Below are 16,123 nucleotides of genomic sequence, written 5' to 3' on the forward strand. Positions count from 1 at the left end.
AACCGGAAGTATTGATTGCCTTGGGGGGAAGGAGACTAAAATCGGATTACAGGATTATTTAAACTGTTATAAATTCAATTTAATATTGTCGAACTAAAATAGACTCCTAGATATATTTAAGAGTTGAAACTTAACTACTTAGAGATGTTTTTTATGACATCACTCATACGCACTGTTGCCTAAGCTTAGGAATAATATTTCTAAATAGCTCACAACTATTAACAGCTTTTAAAAGAAAGATTTTCAATTACATTTCATTTATAAATATGTGGAATCAAAATCGTAAAACAGTTTCCAGCATTTATTAATAATTAATTATAAATCATACACGAAAACTCTGTTGTCTTATGGCATTAAAAGCCTCTTCTTTGTCCTGTGAGCACAGATTTTTTCAGTTTAATCCTTGAGGACTTACTCTGCCCGATTTAGTTGTCACTGATGCAGTGCCCCGCCAACTTTTTGAACAATATGTGTGACTTATCTGTCATCGGGGCCTTACTGCACAGTGCACTCTGAGCCTTAGACGCCACCTCGGCACCTCGTCACCTCACCACCATCGCCATTTCCTTCTGTCTGAGCTGTCACAAAACTCAACACAAGAGTAAAGCATGCAACTAAAAACAATTTCTAAAAATATATGTACGTGAATAAAACATGCAACACGAAAAAACCGCAAAAAACACTTCATGTTGAGTGCGACTCGCAAATTGTTGGAATGGGAGGGGCGGCCACGACGGCTTCCTCCCTCCGCCCAGGAACAGAGGCGAAATAATAAATAAAAATCCACAAAATGTGTGTGTGAGTGTGTGTCGAGTCTGCGGCAAAGTGTTTTCCGCAAGTGTTCGAGCGGGAAAATGAAAGTGCTGAAGTGTCGCCCATTGTTTGGTCTGCAGCAAAGCGGTTCTGTTCAGTCCACGGAGCAGTCGCCAGCATTTGCATTGGCCACCGGGAGTTGATGACCGGAATAGTCAGCGGTAACCCTAAGGAACTGCAAAGGGTTTCTATTTATATAGAGAATTAAATTAATAACAACTTAGTTGGATTAAGTATGGTTTTAACTCTTCAAGAATAACCATCAACTTGTAAACCTCTTAAAATATTTCAAATAATTGTTTTTATGTTTGCCAAACTTTTTTTTTCGTATTGTGAGATGTTTGAGGTAACTGAAGGTAACATAATTTAAAAACACACAGCAACCTTAGCAAAGAAATTCCATTTAACACTTAAAACGTCTTGTTTTGTTTTGTTGGATTATAAATTCTAGATGTCTTAAAAATTTGGTGCAGTTTCTGTTTTTTAATTTTTGCTCTTTCAAGAAACAAATTCCGTTGTGGAGGTGGATGTTCTATGATGTGAGTAGTAGAAGATGGGTTACTTTATTTCAACTCCCCAAGTGTTGTCATTGGTACTTTTGTATACACTTTATAGGGCTCCATTCGGCGGGGTCTCTAATTTCAGGCACGCATAATCAGGGAGCGTGGCTAATTAAATTCTAAGCATTCGCCAGCATCAGCTCACTAAAAAATGTTTTATATGGCGATGGAATCTAATCCCCTTCCCGCTCTTCCATCCCTCCGTTCCACCTCTGTCCCAATCTCGAGCTTGTGCTTTGTAATTGCAGATCCCGGACTTCGTGCACGCCCCTATGCAAATCGCACAAAGCTGCTGCTGCTTTTGTTGCCGCTGCTGCTGCACTGAAAAAAGTACTTCTAAGTGCTAGTTGTAAAAAGAATTTTGCATCTTTTCTTGAATTAAGTTAGTATTGGTATGTTGGCTTCAATGAAAAGTCAGCTACTTACAATTAATTATTTATTCGATTTATTTTATAAAGCAACAAAAAGTTTTAGAGCTGACAGCTGTAATATATCACATTTTGTGTATGCATAGTTAGGACTCTAGGTCTTGTATTACATTTTTATACAAATAATACCTTAATACAATTTCCATGAATTTCATATGTTCTAAAACCATTTCAGCTACTGGAGCAATATGAGCATTTCAGACACAATTTTTTATTAATCAAAAGGGAAGTTCAGAAGGAGTGAAGTTTTCGTTGATAACAATAGCAGTTTATGACGAAAATGTCCGAGCAATCATTTCAAAATTATGAGCACTTTTAACGTTCCTTGTTGTATTTAGAAAGTTCAGCTTAAAGACAGCATTCAAGTTAAGAATTTTAAATGGCATTTTACTTAAATAATATAATAATAATTTTAATGTAGGTATGGTGATTTATATATAGGTTTATATTAGGTATATGATTTTTCGCCCAGTGTTGCTTTTACTGCTCCGTGTTGTGCTCTTTGTGCCCATCTGCAACCTCATCTCATCTCGCGCTGACGGCTTTTGAACTGCCTTCGTTTGTAGTCGTTGTCCTCCTCGCCGTTGTCGTTGTCGTTGTCGTACTCTAAATTAACTGTTTCGTTACGTCAGCGCTGTCTTTTGTGCGTTGACAGAAGCGGCGATGGCTGTCGTCGAGTCCTGTTTAGTTGCAAGTTTGTATGAGGCAGCCGTGCGTGCCCGGGCGCCTGGCAATTGGAGCAATCAGGCAGCTCAACTCAGCTCTCGGCTTGGTTTAGTCCGCTTTAGCTCCAGACAGCCAATCCGCCAGCTCTCGGCACCCAGGACTCTTGGGTAGTCGCAGTACTCGGTGCGGAGACAGTTGGCTTTGTCTTGTCAGCTGCTGGGGTCCTGGCACAGTCCTGATTGGCATTTACAATTAGCGAGTAGGCAAATATAGGGATAAAAGGGGGAAATTGCACAGGTTTTGGTGCCAAAACAAAAATCCACTTTCAAGGGATCAAGGGTGCAAAAGCACCCTTAATGGCTGATTTTTTGGTCAAATGAAAGCAAAACCGATTTCAATTTCAATAAGTTTATTCAAAAGACTCAAATTCAATACATTTCTCATTTATACATTATCTGTTGATTACCTATATTGAGTTGTAAATCACTCTTTTTAATTATTATTGTATGGTTTTTACCGTATTTGTGATAGTGTCTTTGTACAAACAAATTTCTAAACAAGTATATTTATATTTTTTGATGAAGTTCATACAAAGTGAAAATATTTAAAATTATATATAATTAAATGAATAATTGGCTAATTAGTTTATACTACAAATACTTACATGAACAAACTATATTCAAGGGTATCCAAAAAAACATAAACTAACGATAACGATTCGCCTAAAAGTATGCCTATAAGTATGTAATGTGAGGCTCACGCACACCGTGCCACGCAGTGGGGCGCAGGTGATGCCTGTGAGTGTGTGTGAGTGTTTGTGTGGCAATGGAATAATGTACTCTTAACTTGTTATGCGTGTGTGATTAATGATCCATGCATAACGATAACTTTGACTCATTACACCTGCTGATTTATCGCTCTCAACGGGCGGTCCACCCTGTCACGCTCCCTACATCCGCCGCCTTCCATACCACCCCCCTCCACACACTCCCTCACACACATATTCGCCATTACAGAGGTATGGAAATGAATTTTGAATTTTGATTCTGCCACTTTCGCTTAATCATTCCGCAATTAGCCCGCATTGTTAGGGCATTTTCATTGATTTATCGCTGCTGTCGCCAAGACTGCACAGCGTTCGATATTACGCCATTTGATTTTTCCAACTGGCGTTTTTAATTTTCCCATTTTCCGTGTCAGTTTATTTTCCACTATTTCCCCAGTTGTCCAGCGTTGAAAATGCACAATTAATTACACTTTGCGGCATTTGTATTTCACGTGGTCTTTATGGCTCCATTGATTTTTCCGTTCTTCCTTGTTTTCCTTATTACCGTTTACTCGATTTTCGCTTTCACTTGTCATTGGCCAGTGCATTTTTTTGGTCTTTGGTGAGTGTGAAGATTAAGTGGAGTGGTTGGAAATGCAAGTGACACTGTCCTGCAACAGGAAACTTTTTGATTTTGTTGAAATAATTTTGTCACGCTTAAAAGCTTTCATTGTAACAATATCTCTAGATATTGAGCATAACTTATTTATGCGTGACCTGGTCAATTATCATGCTGACCAGTGTATTTAATGGGCGTGGCATCCAGGTGTCCCGCCTGCGCTAATGACCCATATTATGCGGTTATTTCTGCAGTCCCTCGTCCGTCTGCGGGCTGTGTTTGTGCAATGCAAGTGAATTTGCGATGACATTTCGAATGTGTTAAGTAATTGCAAAGGCCTTCGATGAGTTGCCGAACCAAAGACCGCGGCCAGGCGGCGGCTGATGAACTGCAGTTAATTGAAGTCTATTTGGGTTGATGGATGGCCGGTCCGGTCTGAATTAACAACGATGTGTGCCCGAGGGAGTGGATCTTAATTAGGGTATTGGGTAGGTAGGAAAACGGCCGGGTCTCGCCTCTCTCCTCTGACAAAAGGCAAGATTAAGCGGGTTAGTCCGAGTTGGGTAAGATCGGGGGACCGATGAGGCATTGCTTCGCGATTTATGTTTAGGTTTGGGAATTTATATATCCGATACTCAAAGGTACAAGGGTATTTTAGTATTGTGCTAATTGAGAATGTATATAGCAGACAGAAGTCCCATAAAGTTTATCAGGAACACCATCTGACGGTATGTCCTCTCGTGTACAACAAAAGGTCTCAAAGACCATAAGAGCTAGAGCTAACAACACTAATGGAAACTTTCATATTTCTTGAATTGTTTTTCTTGTAATTCAAGATTGTTCCACTTCCACCCTATCAAATCATAAAAAACTCAGGTATTTGAATTTTGGTTTGCATATATCTGAATATTGGAAGAAAATATAATAATATAATCGGGAGTTATTAGTCAAAAAAGCATTTGTGTATGTTGAACTTCAAAATCTGCATTTATTTTGAGAATCTTTCAACATTGCTGAACATAGCACTAGAAACCTTTTTCTTTCTTTTGAGTGATGTGCAACATGCTCCTAGCAATTGTCAACATTTGTCTTCAAATGCCAACATTTCATTCTGCCTTCCGCCATGGTTAATAAATATATTTTATAAACTTAAGCATATTCAGACAAAGTAAATTACCCATGCATAACTCATGTTCCTTTTTAATTTCACCTATATATATATATAGGTACCTCATAGTAGTTGACACATTACCAGAGATTTTTTACTTGTTTTACTACACTTAACCATGCGATTTGATTGCTGAACTATTATTATAATATATATTCCTTTTAAAACAATCGAATGTTTACCAAAGCAGAGATAAATTTATGATAAATTAACCTTCTTCAAATTCGATTTTATATAATTTAAGGTAATTTTAATTAAGATTTTCATGAGTTTTAAATGTTATATTTCTCTTCTATTAGCCAGCCCCTACATAAAGCAGAACAATGAATGTGACCTGGCGCCAGGGAGCCGCCTTCGTGGGCCTATACATCCTGCTGCTGGCGGTCCTGGTTCGTCCGCAGATGAACTTCAACATGTACGTGAAATCCTTTTTCCTGCGAGCGGACTATTCCGCGGTGATGATGCTGACCTACCGCTTCGATGCCAACATGGCCCTAGTTGCTGGACCACTAAGCGCTGTGACTGTGTACGCCCTGACCCAGTGGAACCAGGGCGGGGGCGAAAATCCCAACGCCCGGAAGATGATTATCACGGCTGTGGTCTGCAGCTATATCCTTGTGCTGTCGATCAACTTCCTGGCCAATGTGCTGGTGTTGCAGCAGGCGCTGGTCCGCTTCGACCAGTGTCCTCGGCAGGCATGGTACATGTACTGCCAGATTGCGGCCTCCTTTTTCAAGTCGATATTGGCAGACTTGCAGACTCTGATCACCAGACACCACGTCAAACGACCCAAAGTGTCATATCGCCTGCGTTAGCCCTGGCGTTCGGATAGACCACAGATGAGACATGGTTTAAATTAAGTCCTTACTGGCCTTACTACTTATTAATCAATTACTTTATAATGGATCAATACTAGGACATCTCTGAACGATTGCCACAAGTTGCGGAAGTGAAATAAAGATTAGAAGTGAAAACAGTGTACCAGCCATAAAAATTAATATATTTATTTGAGACTCGGTTTCAAGCCTGCCTGCTTTAAATTCCAATGTATCATAATTTCATCGGGGCACTAAGTGCAAGTAAATTACTCTGAGGAGGTGATTACTTACCGGCTGCCTCATGTGTCAAATCTGTGACTTTATCTGGACATTAACACGGAAACAATGAACCCAAAGTTCATGTCTGAGGCTGGCGTCTGGGTGGTGGGTGGTGGGTGGTTTCTTGGCGGCAAATGGTGTGCACAGTTTCTTGTGGTCGAAATGCATATTAGAATTAATGCGATTTGCATTTGTCCCGGCCTGCATCGATAATGATGCGTTGCCCGAGGCGACGCTTGCCTGTTTGCTTCGGTTACCCAGTCGGGGATTGGGTTTGGGTTTGGGTTTGGGATTGAGACGGATTGAGTCGGAGGAGGGCATGGCAGGGGCATGCAACATTTGTCTAGGGAACCGCAAAGACCGAGGTGGGGCATCCTCCGACGAGTAAGTAATTTTGCGGTTGTATTCCGGGGCACGTTGCTTTGAGGCTTTGGTTTCGGAGTCGACATCGGCGTCGGTGTCGGCTTCCAACTCGATCGGCGTTGTGGCATGGGCCTTTGGCAAATAGTTAAACGCAAACAAAATCCACAAAGTCCCCCCACCAAAAGCCGGCGGGTGGAATGTGGCCCCGGATAATTGGAATTGTGTGCCCCGGCTTGAGCCAAAGTAAAAATTATGAAGCCCTCTCACTGCCTCCATATTATTCCGACGTAAATTCCCAGCAAAATGTTTTACATATATTGCCATAAAAAAATATTAAAAATAAAAACAAAATACATTGTTTTCTGCTGCTGCTCGAAAACATGTCTTTGATCTCCAAAACATGTGCACAAAAACGAAAACGAAAACAGACAAATAAAAGAATACAAAATTAAAAACGGGCCAATTTACACACAAAAGGGAAAACGAAAAGCACACAGAAAACTTTGTGAATATGCATATGCAAAATACAAATCGCAAAACAAATTAAACGAAACGAAACGAAATGTAAGTGCTTAAAACAATGCCAAATGAGTTCTGACTTTGCGCCGCAGGCTTTAAATATTTCCACAAAAAAATGCGAGAAATGCTGGGAATGTCAGGTGGCGGTGGGGAGTCGCAGTGGAACGGGTTTCCCCGAGACACTAAAACTTATTTATGCCTGGTGTTTTGATGACGGGGGTGGCCTCTCCTCCACTCTGACTCCAGGCGTGTGCGCCTGACAGCCCAACATCCGATGGTATTGGAACATGCTAATTTATTTCCAAACTGCGGGAAATAACAACACTTCCCATCGAGGGCTGTAAATCAGAGCGAAGCTGGTTAAACCCCAGCGACTGACCATCTAAGTTTAGCCTAAAAAATGCAGAATGATTTGTCTTCGGTTAAAATTTTTAGAATTTCCCAGTAGTAGTCATCGGCAATGAAATAAAGAAACCTTCTTAAACTGTAAACAAAATAAGACTAATTTAGTTACTTGTTAGAAACTGGTTTATTTTTGATAAAGTTATTAAACGTACAGAAAAGTGAATTGATGCCACGCTATATTCAATTTAATTTATTTAAATATAATTAGACTTATAATCGCAAATTTAAGTCCAATTAAATATTGTGTAGAGCTTCGATTTATTATTCAGTCAATTAATCAATTATTAATTTATAAGCTTGTTAGAAGTTGTGTTTCCTTGTGGAATTATTTGTGGAATATATTTGACGTTTAAGGAAGAAGAGAAGAGAAGAGATTAATATATTCGAATTATTAAATTAATACAATTTCAGAACATATTAATTATATGCATATTTTATGGGGTACCCTAAAAAGATCACGAAATTCGCGATTGATTGATAGGTACTCCCTGTTATTATATTTATATTCCAATCACTTGTACTTGGTATCTCAAAAGTGAACAGTTGCCCTAACAATTTAATTCTGGCTTAGATTTCCCTGACTCTTATCTTAAGTGATCATAAAAAAACTGTCATTTAGAGAGTTCAGACTTTAAAGGGTGTTCTAATTTTTTTTTTGCTTTATTTAGTCGGACTTTACGTCGCTACCTGTTTGAATCACATAAAGATATCATCGCGGGAATGGAGTTCCCAGGCACTGCCTGGGATTTTCCCGACGGGATCAGGAGAGATGTTATTGAACTGCCCAAAAGGATTATCAGTGCATAAAGTGACAGTCGGGCGACAAAAATTGAAATGTCAGATCATTGCTGGCCAATAAAAAGCAGTGATTGATGTGCCAATTTGTATATTGTCGATTAACATGTCCGCCCCGTTCCCTCCCATTCGCGGAACCACGCTGCGGCTACTTAATTACGTATACGTACGAGCACAACACCCAAGTTCAGTGGTACAGAGCGAGTGCAATTAATATTTTTATTACGTATAATTTGGATTAATTGCCGCGCACATTCCATGAATCATCCCATCAAATGTGTGTCAACGCGAGCGCCTCATAGTCCAGCATCCAGCGTTCCAGCATCCCAGCGTCCAACGTCCAGCATCGATTTGCAATTCTTTTGTCTCCAGTCCCTGACGCCACAAACCCGATCTCCGGAATCCCTCAGGTGTTCCTGACCTGTGTTCCTCGCCTCAACGTGTGTCACTCACTCCGCGAATCAGAATCTCAGAGTCCGAGTCCGAAACCGAAACCGAATTCGAATCCAAATCAGCATCACAATCAGAGTTATCTCGACTCCGCTTGACGCTCGGTTGGAAATCCAAGTTTTGAAACCGGATTTGCATGCCAATAAGGTGAGGAGAACCGGGGGATGGATGGAGCACCCGGGGAGTGCTGACAAACAAAACAAATCAAACGAAATGAAATTCTTTCGGCTTTCGCCTGGCTTTTGCTTTAAATACAAAATCGCACGGCTCAGAACATTAGACTGGTTTAAGAGCTCGAATTAAACGCATTCACGGGGACGTCAGTCAAGAACGCATTAAAAAACCTACCAAAGTGTGAAGAGCAAAAAAAAGTGCTAATTTTAATTCAAGTTAATTAAATAAAACAATTATACCAATGGCTGGAAAACATAATAAGCAAATGGTAAGTTTTCTGTGAAATAAAATCCTTTGGATTGATATTAAGTTTAAGCTTAAATATCTCCTCGTAAACAAAAATATGAATATTAATTTCCTTTACTTCCTTTCAGATCTTGCTCAGCTGCAGCCTGGCTGTGTTTCTGGGTATTTCAGAGGCTCTACCTCGTTACAGTCGTCCCAGGGATCTGGGAACCGCCGCCAGCTTCTCCAGCTTCGCCTATGCCCCGCGGCCCCAGGAGCCTCTGGCACTGACTGGCAATTACAACCTGATCATGCCCGACTACTACGATCACCATCCAGCGGAGTCGATGCAGTTGCAGAACTTTGCCAACTTCTATGACGCCCAGATGAGTCCCGGGGCCGATCTTGGTATGGAGGAGTCTCAGTTCCTGGCCAACACGCCGGTGTATCGGCCGCCACAGCCCCTGACGGAGCAGGAGAAGCGGATCCGCCAGCAGGTGCCGCATGTGGATGTCGTCCGCGAGAAGAAGACCCTGCTCAAGCTGAAGAAGGGCTCCACCCAACCGAAGGGACCCGATCACCAGGAGTGGGACCAGTTCGACTACGACCTGTACAGCCTCAATCCCGGTGACAGCAAGAAATACAACTACGATGTCTGAGCGATGTCTGATGGCGCCTTATTTGGGCCGTCGGATTATGTTTATGTTTTTGTTTTCTGTTAATTTAAGCTTTCAAATAAATAATTTATTTATTGTAAATTGCAATCGGCTTTTGGTCATTTCGATTGGAATGCTGCTCGAGCAACTTTCTGTTTCAGCCATCTAATGCCATATAATTGTTCAAGCCATTAACATTCACTTTATGGCCGAAAGCAGGGCAATTCCGGCCAATGAAACCAGGGATGAGGTGGTTCTGGTCTTCTAAACTTAATTATTCTTAAGTAAATATTTTAGTATTGGATTTTTTAAAACAAATTAAAAATTGTATTAACTAATTGTAGTGTAAAGTGGTTTTCATAATTAAATCTTCATTCAATTCAAACTTAAATTTATGCAAGTAGTATCTCACTTTTATACTCAAATCAAGAATTTAATATTGATAATTGCATAATTAAGTTTATTAACTGTAATCGCCATGATGTTTCCACAGTTCCAAAGAACAATATTGACACATTAAAAACAAACATTTATCTCTACCAAATAGGAAATCCGTGTGAGTCAGTTTATAAATAAACAATCTTGATTCTGTAAATCAAAATCAACATGTTTTAAGCCACTTTGAATTCGTTGCGAGGGAGTATTGCCAATTTGGGGGGAAATTACTTAATCTGTGTTCAATTTATATTTAAGATAATATCTTTTATATTGGATTTAAATCAATTCCTTTTGAAGGTCTCAGCTGAAGGTTTCTTAACTATTCCACTCAGTTTTCGCTTGATAAATTAAACACAATCACTTTTGTAAACCATCTAAATTTATTACTGATCCAAAGCAAATCGCCGGAGTTCCTCGATCCTTTCCGCTGAAGGTTCGAAGAACGAAGGATCCACTATGACTTCCTTGTGGTGGGAAATACGACGCGGTTGTGGTCGACTGGCATGATAGGTGGCCACAGAGGCTGCATGGGACTCTGCATCCTCATCTCCACAGACCTGGGACAGGGGTTGGGGATATACGCGGGGATTCAATCGGTGCTTCCTGGGACGGTCCACTGAGGAGATCTCCTGCAGCTGCTCACCGGAGGGTCCTCCATAGAGGTAACCATCATCACCTTCGCCCAGCACCAGGTTCAATGTCACCACCATCTGCCGGAGGGTTAAGCATTTGACGTCACCAGTCTAGAACTAGTTATGGCTTATGGATTATGATTACCAAAAAAGCCAGCAGCAAACTCGTCTTCATGGTTCTTAGTATGTCTCTTCACTTCGGGCTTCGTTGACTGACTAACTCGCCGGTCTTCTGTGGGTTTGCTGATCTTTCCCTTAGAACCGATTATGAAATGATATAAAGTGTTATGTTATATGCAAACCATAGTGAGAGAAACCAGTTGCTGAATCGAGTGTGTTATGCTATGCCTTGGCATTGTGGGAAAACATCAATTAATTTCCCACTATTTCAAGCTTGATTTTTTTAATGGGAATTTTGTTTTGGCTGAATACTGCAAAGAACACTGAAAGAAATGTGGGGTACTCTTCAAAAAGAAAGAATAGAGTTTAAGTTAAAGATTTAGCAAGAAGTACATTTATTTATTAAAAAAGCAAACACCAAACAAAAGTTACCATCCCATCTGATCTGAAATATAATATTTTAAATCGTCAAAGTGTACTATACTATGATATAGTGCCATATATCATGAAAGTGTATCGTTCGATGCCTTTGATGAGCCATATGCTATGGAAGGCGTACTCTCCTGGCGGCAGGGGCAGGACATTGGTAAAATGTTGATTTACATAGTGAGTGGGTAGCTTATCTATCACTATATCGTGCTGAAAAATATTAATTTAATAATGAGGGCTTTCTTTAAATTAATTGATTTCAACCCACATCATACGGACAGGTGTGGTTCAAGTTGGTGTATTTTTTGGTGGCATCATTGAAGAGCTCAAGCATCGGATTAAATATACTCATCTTGTCGGTCATAAATTTGCAAATTTCGACAGTGACATTCATGGTTATGGGCATAAAGGAGCGAAACCTTCGCAGGATCTGAAGTCTTGCCTAAAAAAAGATCGAAACCTATAAAAATTCGTTTAATTTGTAATTTTTCAGCCACATACCGTTGCCTCATTAATGGGCAAACTGCGCAAGCGAGTCTTCATTGATATATACTTGTAGCTGCGATTCACGGATTTTATGTAACAATACTCGAATTCGACAAAGTTCTTGTCCTTGGAGCTGCATTTAATATTGGTGAACTCAAACTTCGAGCTGATCTTTTTCCGGTAGGAAATATGTGCTGAATTAGCTGCTTAAAATTGTATGATTTGCAATACTTCTTACCTGGGATATATCGAAGATAAATATAACCAGAAAAAATAATATAGTTCCCCTGGAAAACATCGGTATTCTTCAGTAAATCAAAGCAAACTGTTGAAATTTTCAAACCAAATTGTAATGAAAATCTATTAACTGGAATCGAATTTTATACTCATTGATATGAAACCGAATTCGGCTTCGAATATCACAAGCCATGCCTCATTTAGCAAATATTATTTGCATTTTAAAATTATTAAACTAAGACTATTAAAAAATATTTTCATTAAGAGTATTTAAAAAGCTATTACTGTGTAGCGTGAAATGGGAAAATAATATTTAAAGCAGGTCTTATTTGTGTGTCGTCTCTGCTCAGCCTCTGTTTCCAATTATATTTTTATTCCAATGCCAAGATATCACTGTCTTTTATTTTATATTTATTGATTTTATAATAAATTTCAGTCTACTATATACCTAAAACTTTATTTATTTTATGTTTACTCCAGAGATGAGCTAAAATGTCGACGAAATAAATAAAATTAACCACCACTTACGACTCATTTATGGGCCTATTTTCATTCAAGCCAACCAAATTTGTCTGTCACATGTTTCACCCCATTAGCATAGCCGCATAAATGTATGTTTAGTTTGGCCCCATTAATTTCTCGCCGTGCATGCGACTCTGGCTAATTAGCATGCGATGGCCAATACGCAATCCCGGGTAATAAAACATCGAAGCGAGCCGATTAGGCAACGTCCAACAGATTGGCCAACAAACATTTCTGCTGAATCGCATTTCCATTCATTTCGGAGCCACCTCTATGCCTACTTTTGGGGTTCCCCCAGTAATTATTCACCCGACTCTTATGGCTTTTGTGGCTTAAAATTTAAACTTCGATCGATTTATTTACAACAATCAACGAGTATTGGCAACTAAGGGTAAAGACTAATAAATTCGATGTGAAATTCGGTGAGTGGTAGGAGAGAGGGTTGGGGCTTAGTTGTGGGGATATCTGGTGATGATCTGCTCCTGGCGTTCAGTGAGGCGGCGATTCTTGGGCCGCAGCTGGTTCTGAGCATTGACCGCTGCTCCTGCAGGGACATAGATTACCGGGGACTTGAAACAGCCCTCCACTCGGGGCTGAGTGCTGGCCCTGGCCAGTTGCACCACCTGCTTGTGGCCCTCGTCCACCTGGCCGGGGCTTAGTTCCCTTCGCTCACAGTTTCCGCCGCCCGGGCAGTTGGTCACAAAGCGCTGGTAGTCCCTGGTGTCTCCTGGAGAGGTCTGCTTGTAGTCATACCCGTCAATCTGTGCGCTCTGCGCCTGTCCCACCTGGTCACCCACACGTAGGGCTGGCGGAGCTGAGCCCGTGGCTGCGATCAGCTGAACCTGCACTGGGTTGGGTGCCACGCCAGAACCGTGTCCCGCATCCAGGACCTGCTGGCCCGAGCCGGTGGTCACCGGGGCATAGGGATAGGGATTGCCGAAGAACAGTTTCTGGGGCGGCGACTGAGGCGGCCCGTACTGAGCAGGAGGCTGTGCAGCCACCGGGGGTGGACCGTAATAACTGGGAGTCTGTGTCTGCTGCGGCTGGTAGTAGCTCAAGGGCTGAGCCGGAGCTGGAGGAGCCTGGGAGTAGCTGGGGGCCTGGTAGTTGGCGCTCACCAGCAGGGGATTCTGGTAACTGGAGGTGTGCAGCTGCTGCTGTTGCTGCTGAGGAACGGCAGCTGGGTAGGGATATGCCTGCTGCTGGGGAGGAGCCTGGTACAGAGCCTGAGGCTGCGCCACCTGACGCTGCTGCAGCAGCTGGACATACTGGGTCTGGTGATCCTCGTAGACGGTGGGGGCTCGCTGGGCCTCCAGGCCATAGGTGCGTCCAAGAGTGTGGACCGTAAACTTGGTGGTCTGTTGGGGCTGATGCTGGGTGCTTCCGGGACCAAAGGGTGTCTGCGGTCGGTGGTAATGGTATTCTTGGGCTCCGACGAGGGCCAACTGTGGGGTAAATAAAATATCCGAATATCCTTGGGTTAGCTAAGTCCCGGAAGGAGGTCCTTTGCTAGCTCACCATCGAGAGCAGCAGCCAGTGCGGGGAAGGCATCTTGTTTATTGGTCACTCGGTGCGTTGTGGGCTCGTCGCCGGCTGGCAGCTAAATGAGCTCCGGCAGGGCACAAACTCGCGAAGGCAACCCGCGAAGAAGATCACTCCAAAACTGGTTTCAAATCTCAAATAACTTAACTTGCCACTGCTGCTGGCTGATGCTGGGACTGAGACGGACTTTGATTTGTTGTAACATTTTGAACATTTCATAATTTCTTTTCCCCATTTATTGTGTCTCTGCAGCGTCGTTTATTTGTTTATGTTTTTCCGCTCTGGCACTCGAGAGCTCGTTGGCCGCTTGCGGCACCATTTGACTATCACTCACGCAAATTTTGTCATAATTAAAGTGCCAGCTCTTGCAGCGCAGCCTGCTCTTCATTGTCTGCCTGCATTTCTCCACGCACTTGGAAAAAAGCGTATTCAAAGTAGTTAAAAAAACCACATGATTGCCCATTATTCATAGTATTTTTTTTTTAAGTAATAGTGAAGTAACGAGAAAATTGGTCATATTGGATAATTTTACACATACATTTCAGAAAGGTTTCTTTGGATATTTATTGTTTACAAATCAACTGATTCATTTCAAGGGAAATCAATGGCATTTTACGATTTTACCGTCATAAAAAACTTGATTTTTGTTTAATATAATTGAACAAAAGGAATAAAAAATCATAATAATATGATTATTATTCCATTGAAATATACCAAAAGATAAAGCAAGAAAAATCTATTTCATTAATTTATTTTATATTGAATTAAAATTACCCTAAAATGTCTGAATATCTGTCCAAATATTAAAAACTTTTTAAAAGCTACAAGATGTTGATAAAAGTTCTTCTTCCAACTGTTGTAGTTAGTTTTGGTATTTGTGTATAAATAAATAATAACGTTAATAGTATTCATTATAATAATTTTGAAAATATTTTTTGTAGTGTCTAGGGCCGTGAAAATGTTTTTGGCCTTTCCGCTTTTGGCCACTTCAGTTCGGCTCGCCTCGGCCTGGGCCAAGTTTAATATAATTTAATTTGCTTCGCATCATCTGTTTTGGCTTTCTGCGAAGCGAGTTATGTTGAAGCGCGGTGAAAAGTAAAAGTCGGATCTTGACTTGGATCTGCATAGATACATATGTATGTATAAAGCCCTGTTGATGGATTGCACAGAGTTTGCAAATGACTTGCCTAACTGGCGAACTATAAAAATCGCATAAACCCAATCGAGTCTATTTTTGGGTGCGGTTCCTCGATCGCCCAATGTTTTGCCAAGCACTAATGCTCATATAAGTGTTGATATATTTCCATTGTTTGAATTATGTGGGTGATTTAATGCTGTTTTGATTGAATGGCAATAGGCTGTATTTAGCATTTAGGGAGAAGAGAAACTGCATTTAATCTGCGGCCGTGTGGTAACTATAGTCCACAGCTTTATCTTTCTTTGCCGTTTCGCACATAATTAAGCTAAGCAGACGAGCTTATAAATATTCAATAAACCGGTTAATTTGATTTATTTCGAGTCATTGCAACAGCTATTCGACCGGATTAAGCGATTGACACGCACCAGAAATGTTTGGCTTTCGAGCGCATTAAAGGAGGCCTTTATTGCGATGCTTTTGATGCTTTGCTAAGAGATGTCAGCGGCTTTGTTTCTGGCATTTCCGTTTGACAATTGCACGCAGACTGCTGGCTTCTGCTGGTTGCGCCTGCAGCACAATTCCTTGGCAATTGCCTTCGTCCTGCGTGCGCAGTCCCCTCCCCCGCAGCTCCTTGGCCGCCATTTCGACCGTAATTCCGAACGCGGGCTAACGTCAATCAAAGACGCGCCCTGTTAAATGCACTTGACTGCCACTTGACACAGCAAATGTTGCTGGCGTGGCTCCGGCGTCAAACAAAACATCTTGGCAAGCCAACTGCCAACACTTGACATTCGCCATGAATGCAACCATGCAGCGTTGGCCGGCGGGGGCGTTACACTCAGGGAATAAGAGAGTTGAAAGAGTTACTACATTTT

At 41.3% G+C, this 16,123-nt stretch overlaps 5 protein-coding genes across 6 annotated transcripts; 2 read left to right on the plus strand and 3 right to left on the minus strand.

The window, feature by feature from the left end:
• Nucleotides 1–1,142: 1,142 nt before the first annotated feature.
• Nucleotides 1,143–6,060, plus strand: LOC110187902 (uncharacterized). Of its 2 annotated transcripts, none has more exons than XM_086829883.1 (2): nt 1,143–1,352; nt 5,324–6,060. In XM_086829883.1, the coding sequence occupies exon 2, from the start codon at nt 5,344–5,346 to the stop codon at nt 5,833–5,835; it is 492 nt and encodes a 163-aa protein (XP_086686009.1). In that variant the 5' UTR covers nt 1,143–1,352; nt 5,324–5,343; the 3' UTR covers nt 5,836–6,060. The 2 variants fall into 2 exon arrangements, with proteins under 2 accessions (XP_086686009.1, XP_020813060.1); XM_020957401.2 differs by having other exon boundaries at nt 1,175–1,352; nt 5,320–6,060.
• A 3,030-nt stretch (nt 6,061–9,090) lies between these two features.
• LOC110187979 (uncharacterized) lies at nt 9,091–9,812 on the plus strand. The gene has a single exon (XM_086829884.1). It carries the CDS (start codon nt 9,360–9,362, stop codon nt 9,705–9,707), a length of 348 nt encoding a protein of 115 aa, XP_086686010.1. The 5' UTR covers nt 9,091–9,359; the 3' UTR covers nt 9,708–9,812.
• A 691-nt stretch (nt 9,813–10,503) lies between these two features.
• Nucleotides 10,504–10,991, minus strand: LOC110187978 (uncharacterized). The gene has a single exon (XM_086829886.1). The coding sequence runs from the start codon at nt 10,850–10,852 to the stop codon at nt 10,526–10,528; it is 327 nt and encodes a 108-aa protein (XP_086686012.1). The 5' UTR covers nt 10,853–10,991; the 3' UTR covers nt 10,504–10,525.
• Nucleotides 10,992–11,377: 386 nt separating this feature from the next.
• LOC110187976 (uncharacterized) lies at nt 11,378–12,107 on the minus strand. The gene is made up of 4 exons (XM_020957497.2): nt 12,048–12,107; nt 11,825–11,980; nt 11,592–11,765; nt 11,378–11,533 (listed from the first exon to the last, which is right to left on the minus strand). Exons 1-4 carry the CDS (start codon nt 12,105–12,107, stop codon nt 11,378–11,380), a joined length of 546 nt encoding a protein of 181 aa, XP_020813156.2.
• Nucleotides 12,108–13,017: 910 nt separating this feature from the next.
• Nucleotides 13,018–14,119, minus strand: LOC110188107 (uncharacterized). The gene is made up of 2 exons (XM_020957679.2): nt 14,087–14,119; nt 13,018–14,013 (listed from the first exon to the last, which is right to left on the minus strand). Exons 1-2 carry the CDS (start codon nt 14,117–14,119, stop codon nt 13,018–13,020), a joined length of 1,029 nt encoding a protein of 342 aa, XP_020813338.2.
• Nucleotides 14,120–16,123: the final 2,004 nt, after the last annotated feature.

Source organism: Drosophila serrata, unplaced genomic scaffold, assembly GCF_035046125.1.
Source record: "Drosophila serrata isolate PLE 108 unplaced genomic scaffold, ASM3504612v1 contig_228, whole genome shotgun sequence".
In the NCBI taxonomy this organism is placed as follows: domain Eukaryota; kingdom Metazoa; phylum Arthropoda; class Insecta; order Diptera; family Drosophilidae; genus Drosophila; species Drosophila serrata.

Bases quoted from the DNA above. Each gene is read 5' to 3' on its own strand.
- LOC110187902 (XM_086829883.1), top strand. From the start codon at position 5,344: ATGAATGTGACCTGGCGCCAGGGAGCCGCCTTCGTGGGCCTATACATC.
- LOC110187979 (XM_086829884.1), top strand. From the start codon at position 9,360: ATGCCCGACTACTACGATCACCATCCAGCGGAGTCGATGCAGTTGCAG.
- LOC110187978 (XM_086829886.1), bottom strand. From the start codon at position 10,852: ATGGTGGTGACATTGAACCTGGTGCTGGGCGAAGGTGATGATGGTTAC.
- LOC110187976 (XM_020957497.2), bottom strand. From the start codon at position 12,107: ATGTTTTCCAGGGGAACTATATTATTTTTTCTGGTTATATTTATCTTC. The intron at 11,981-12,047 runs GTAAGAAGTATT...TACCGGAAAAAG, and splicing joins TTATCTTCGATATATCCCAG to ATCAGCTCGAAGTTTGAGTT. The intron at 11,534-11,591 runs GTGGGTTGAAAT...AATATTTTTCAG, and splicing joins ACCACACCTGTCCGTATGAT to CACGATATAGTGATAGATAA.
- LOC110188107 (XM_020957679.2), bottom strand. From the start codon at position 14,119: ATGCCTTCCCCGCACTGGCTGCTGCTCTCGATG. The intron at 14,014-14,086 runs GTGAGCTAGCAA...TTTACCCCACAG, and splicing joins ACTGGCTGCTGCTCTCGATG to TTGGCCCTCGTCGGAGCCCA.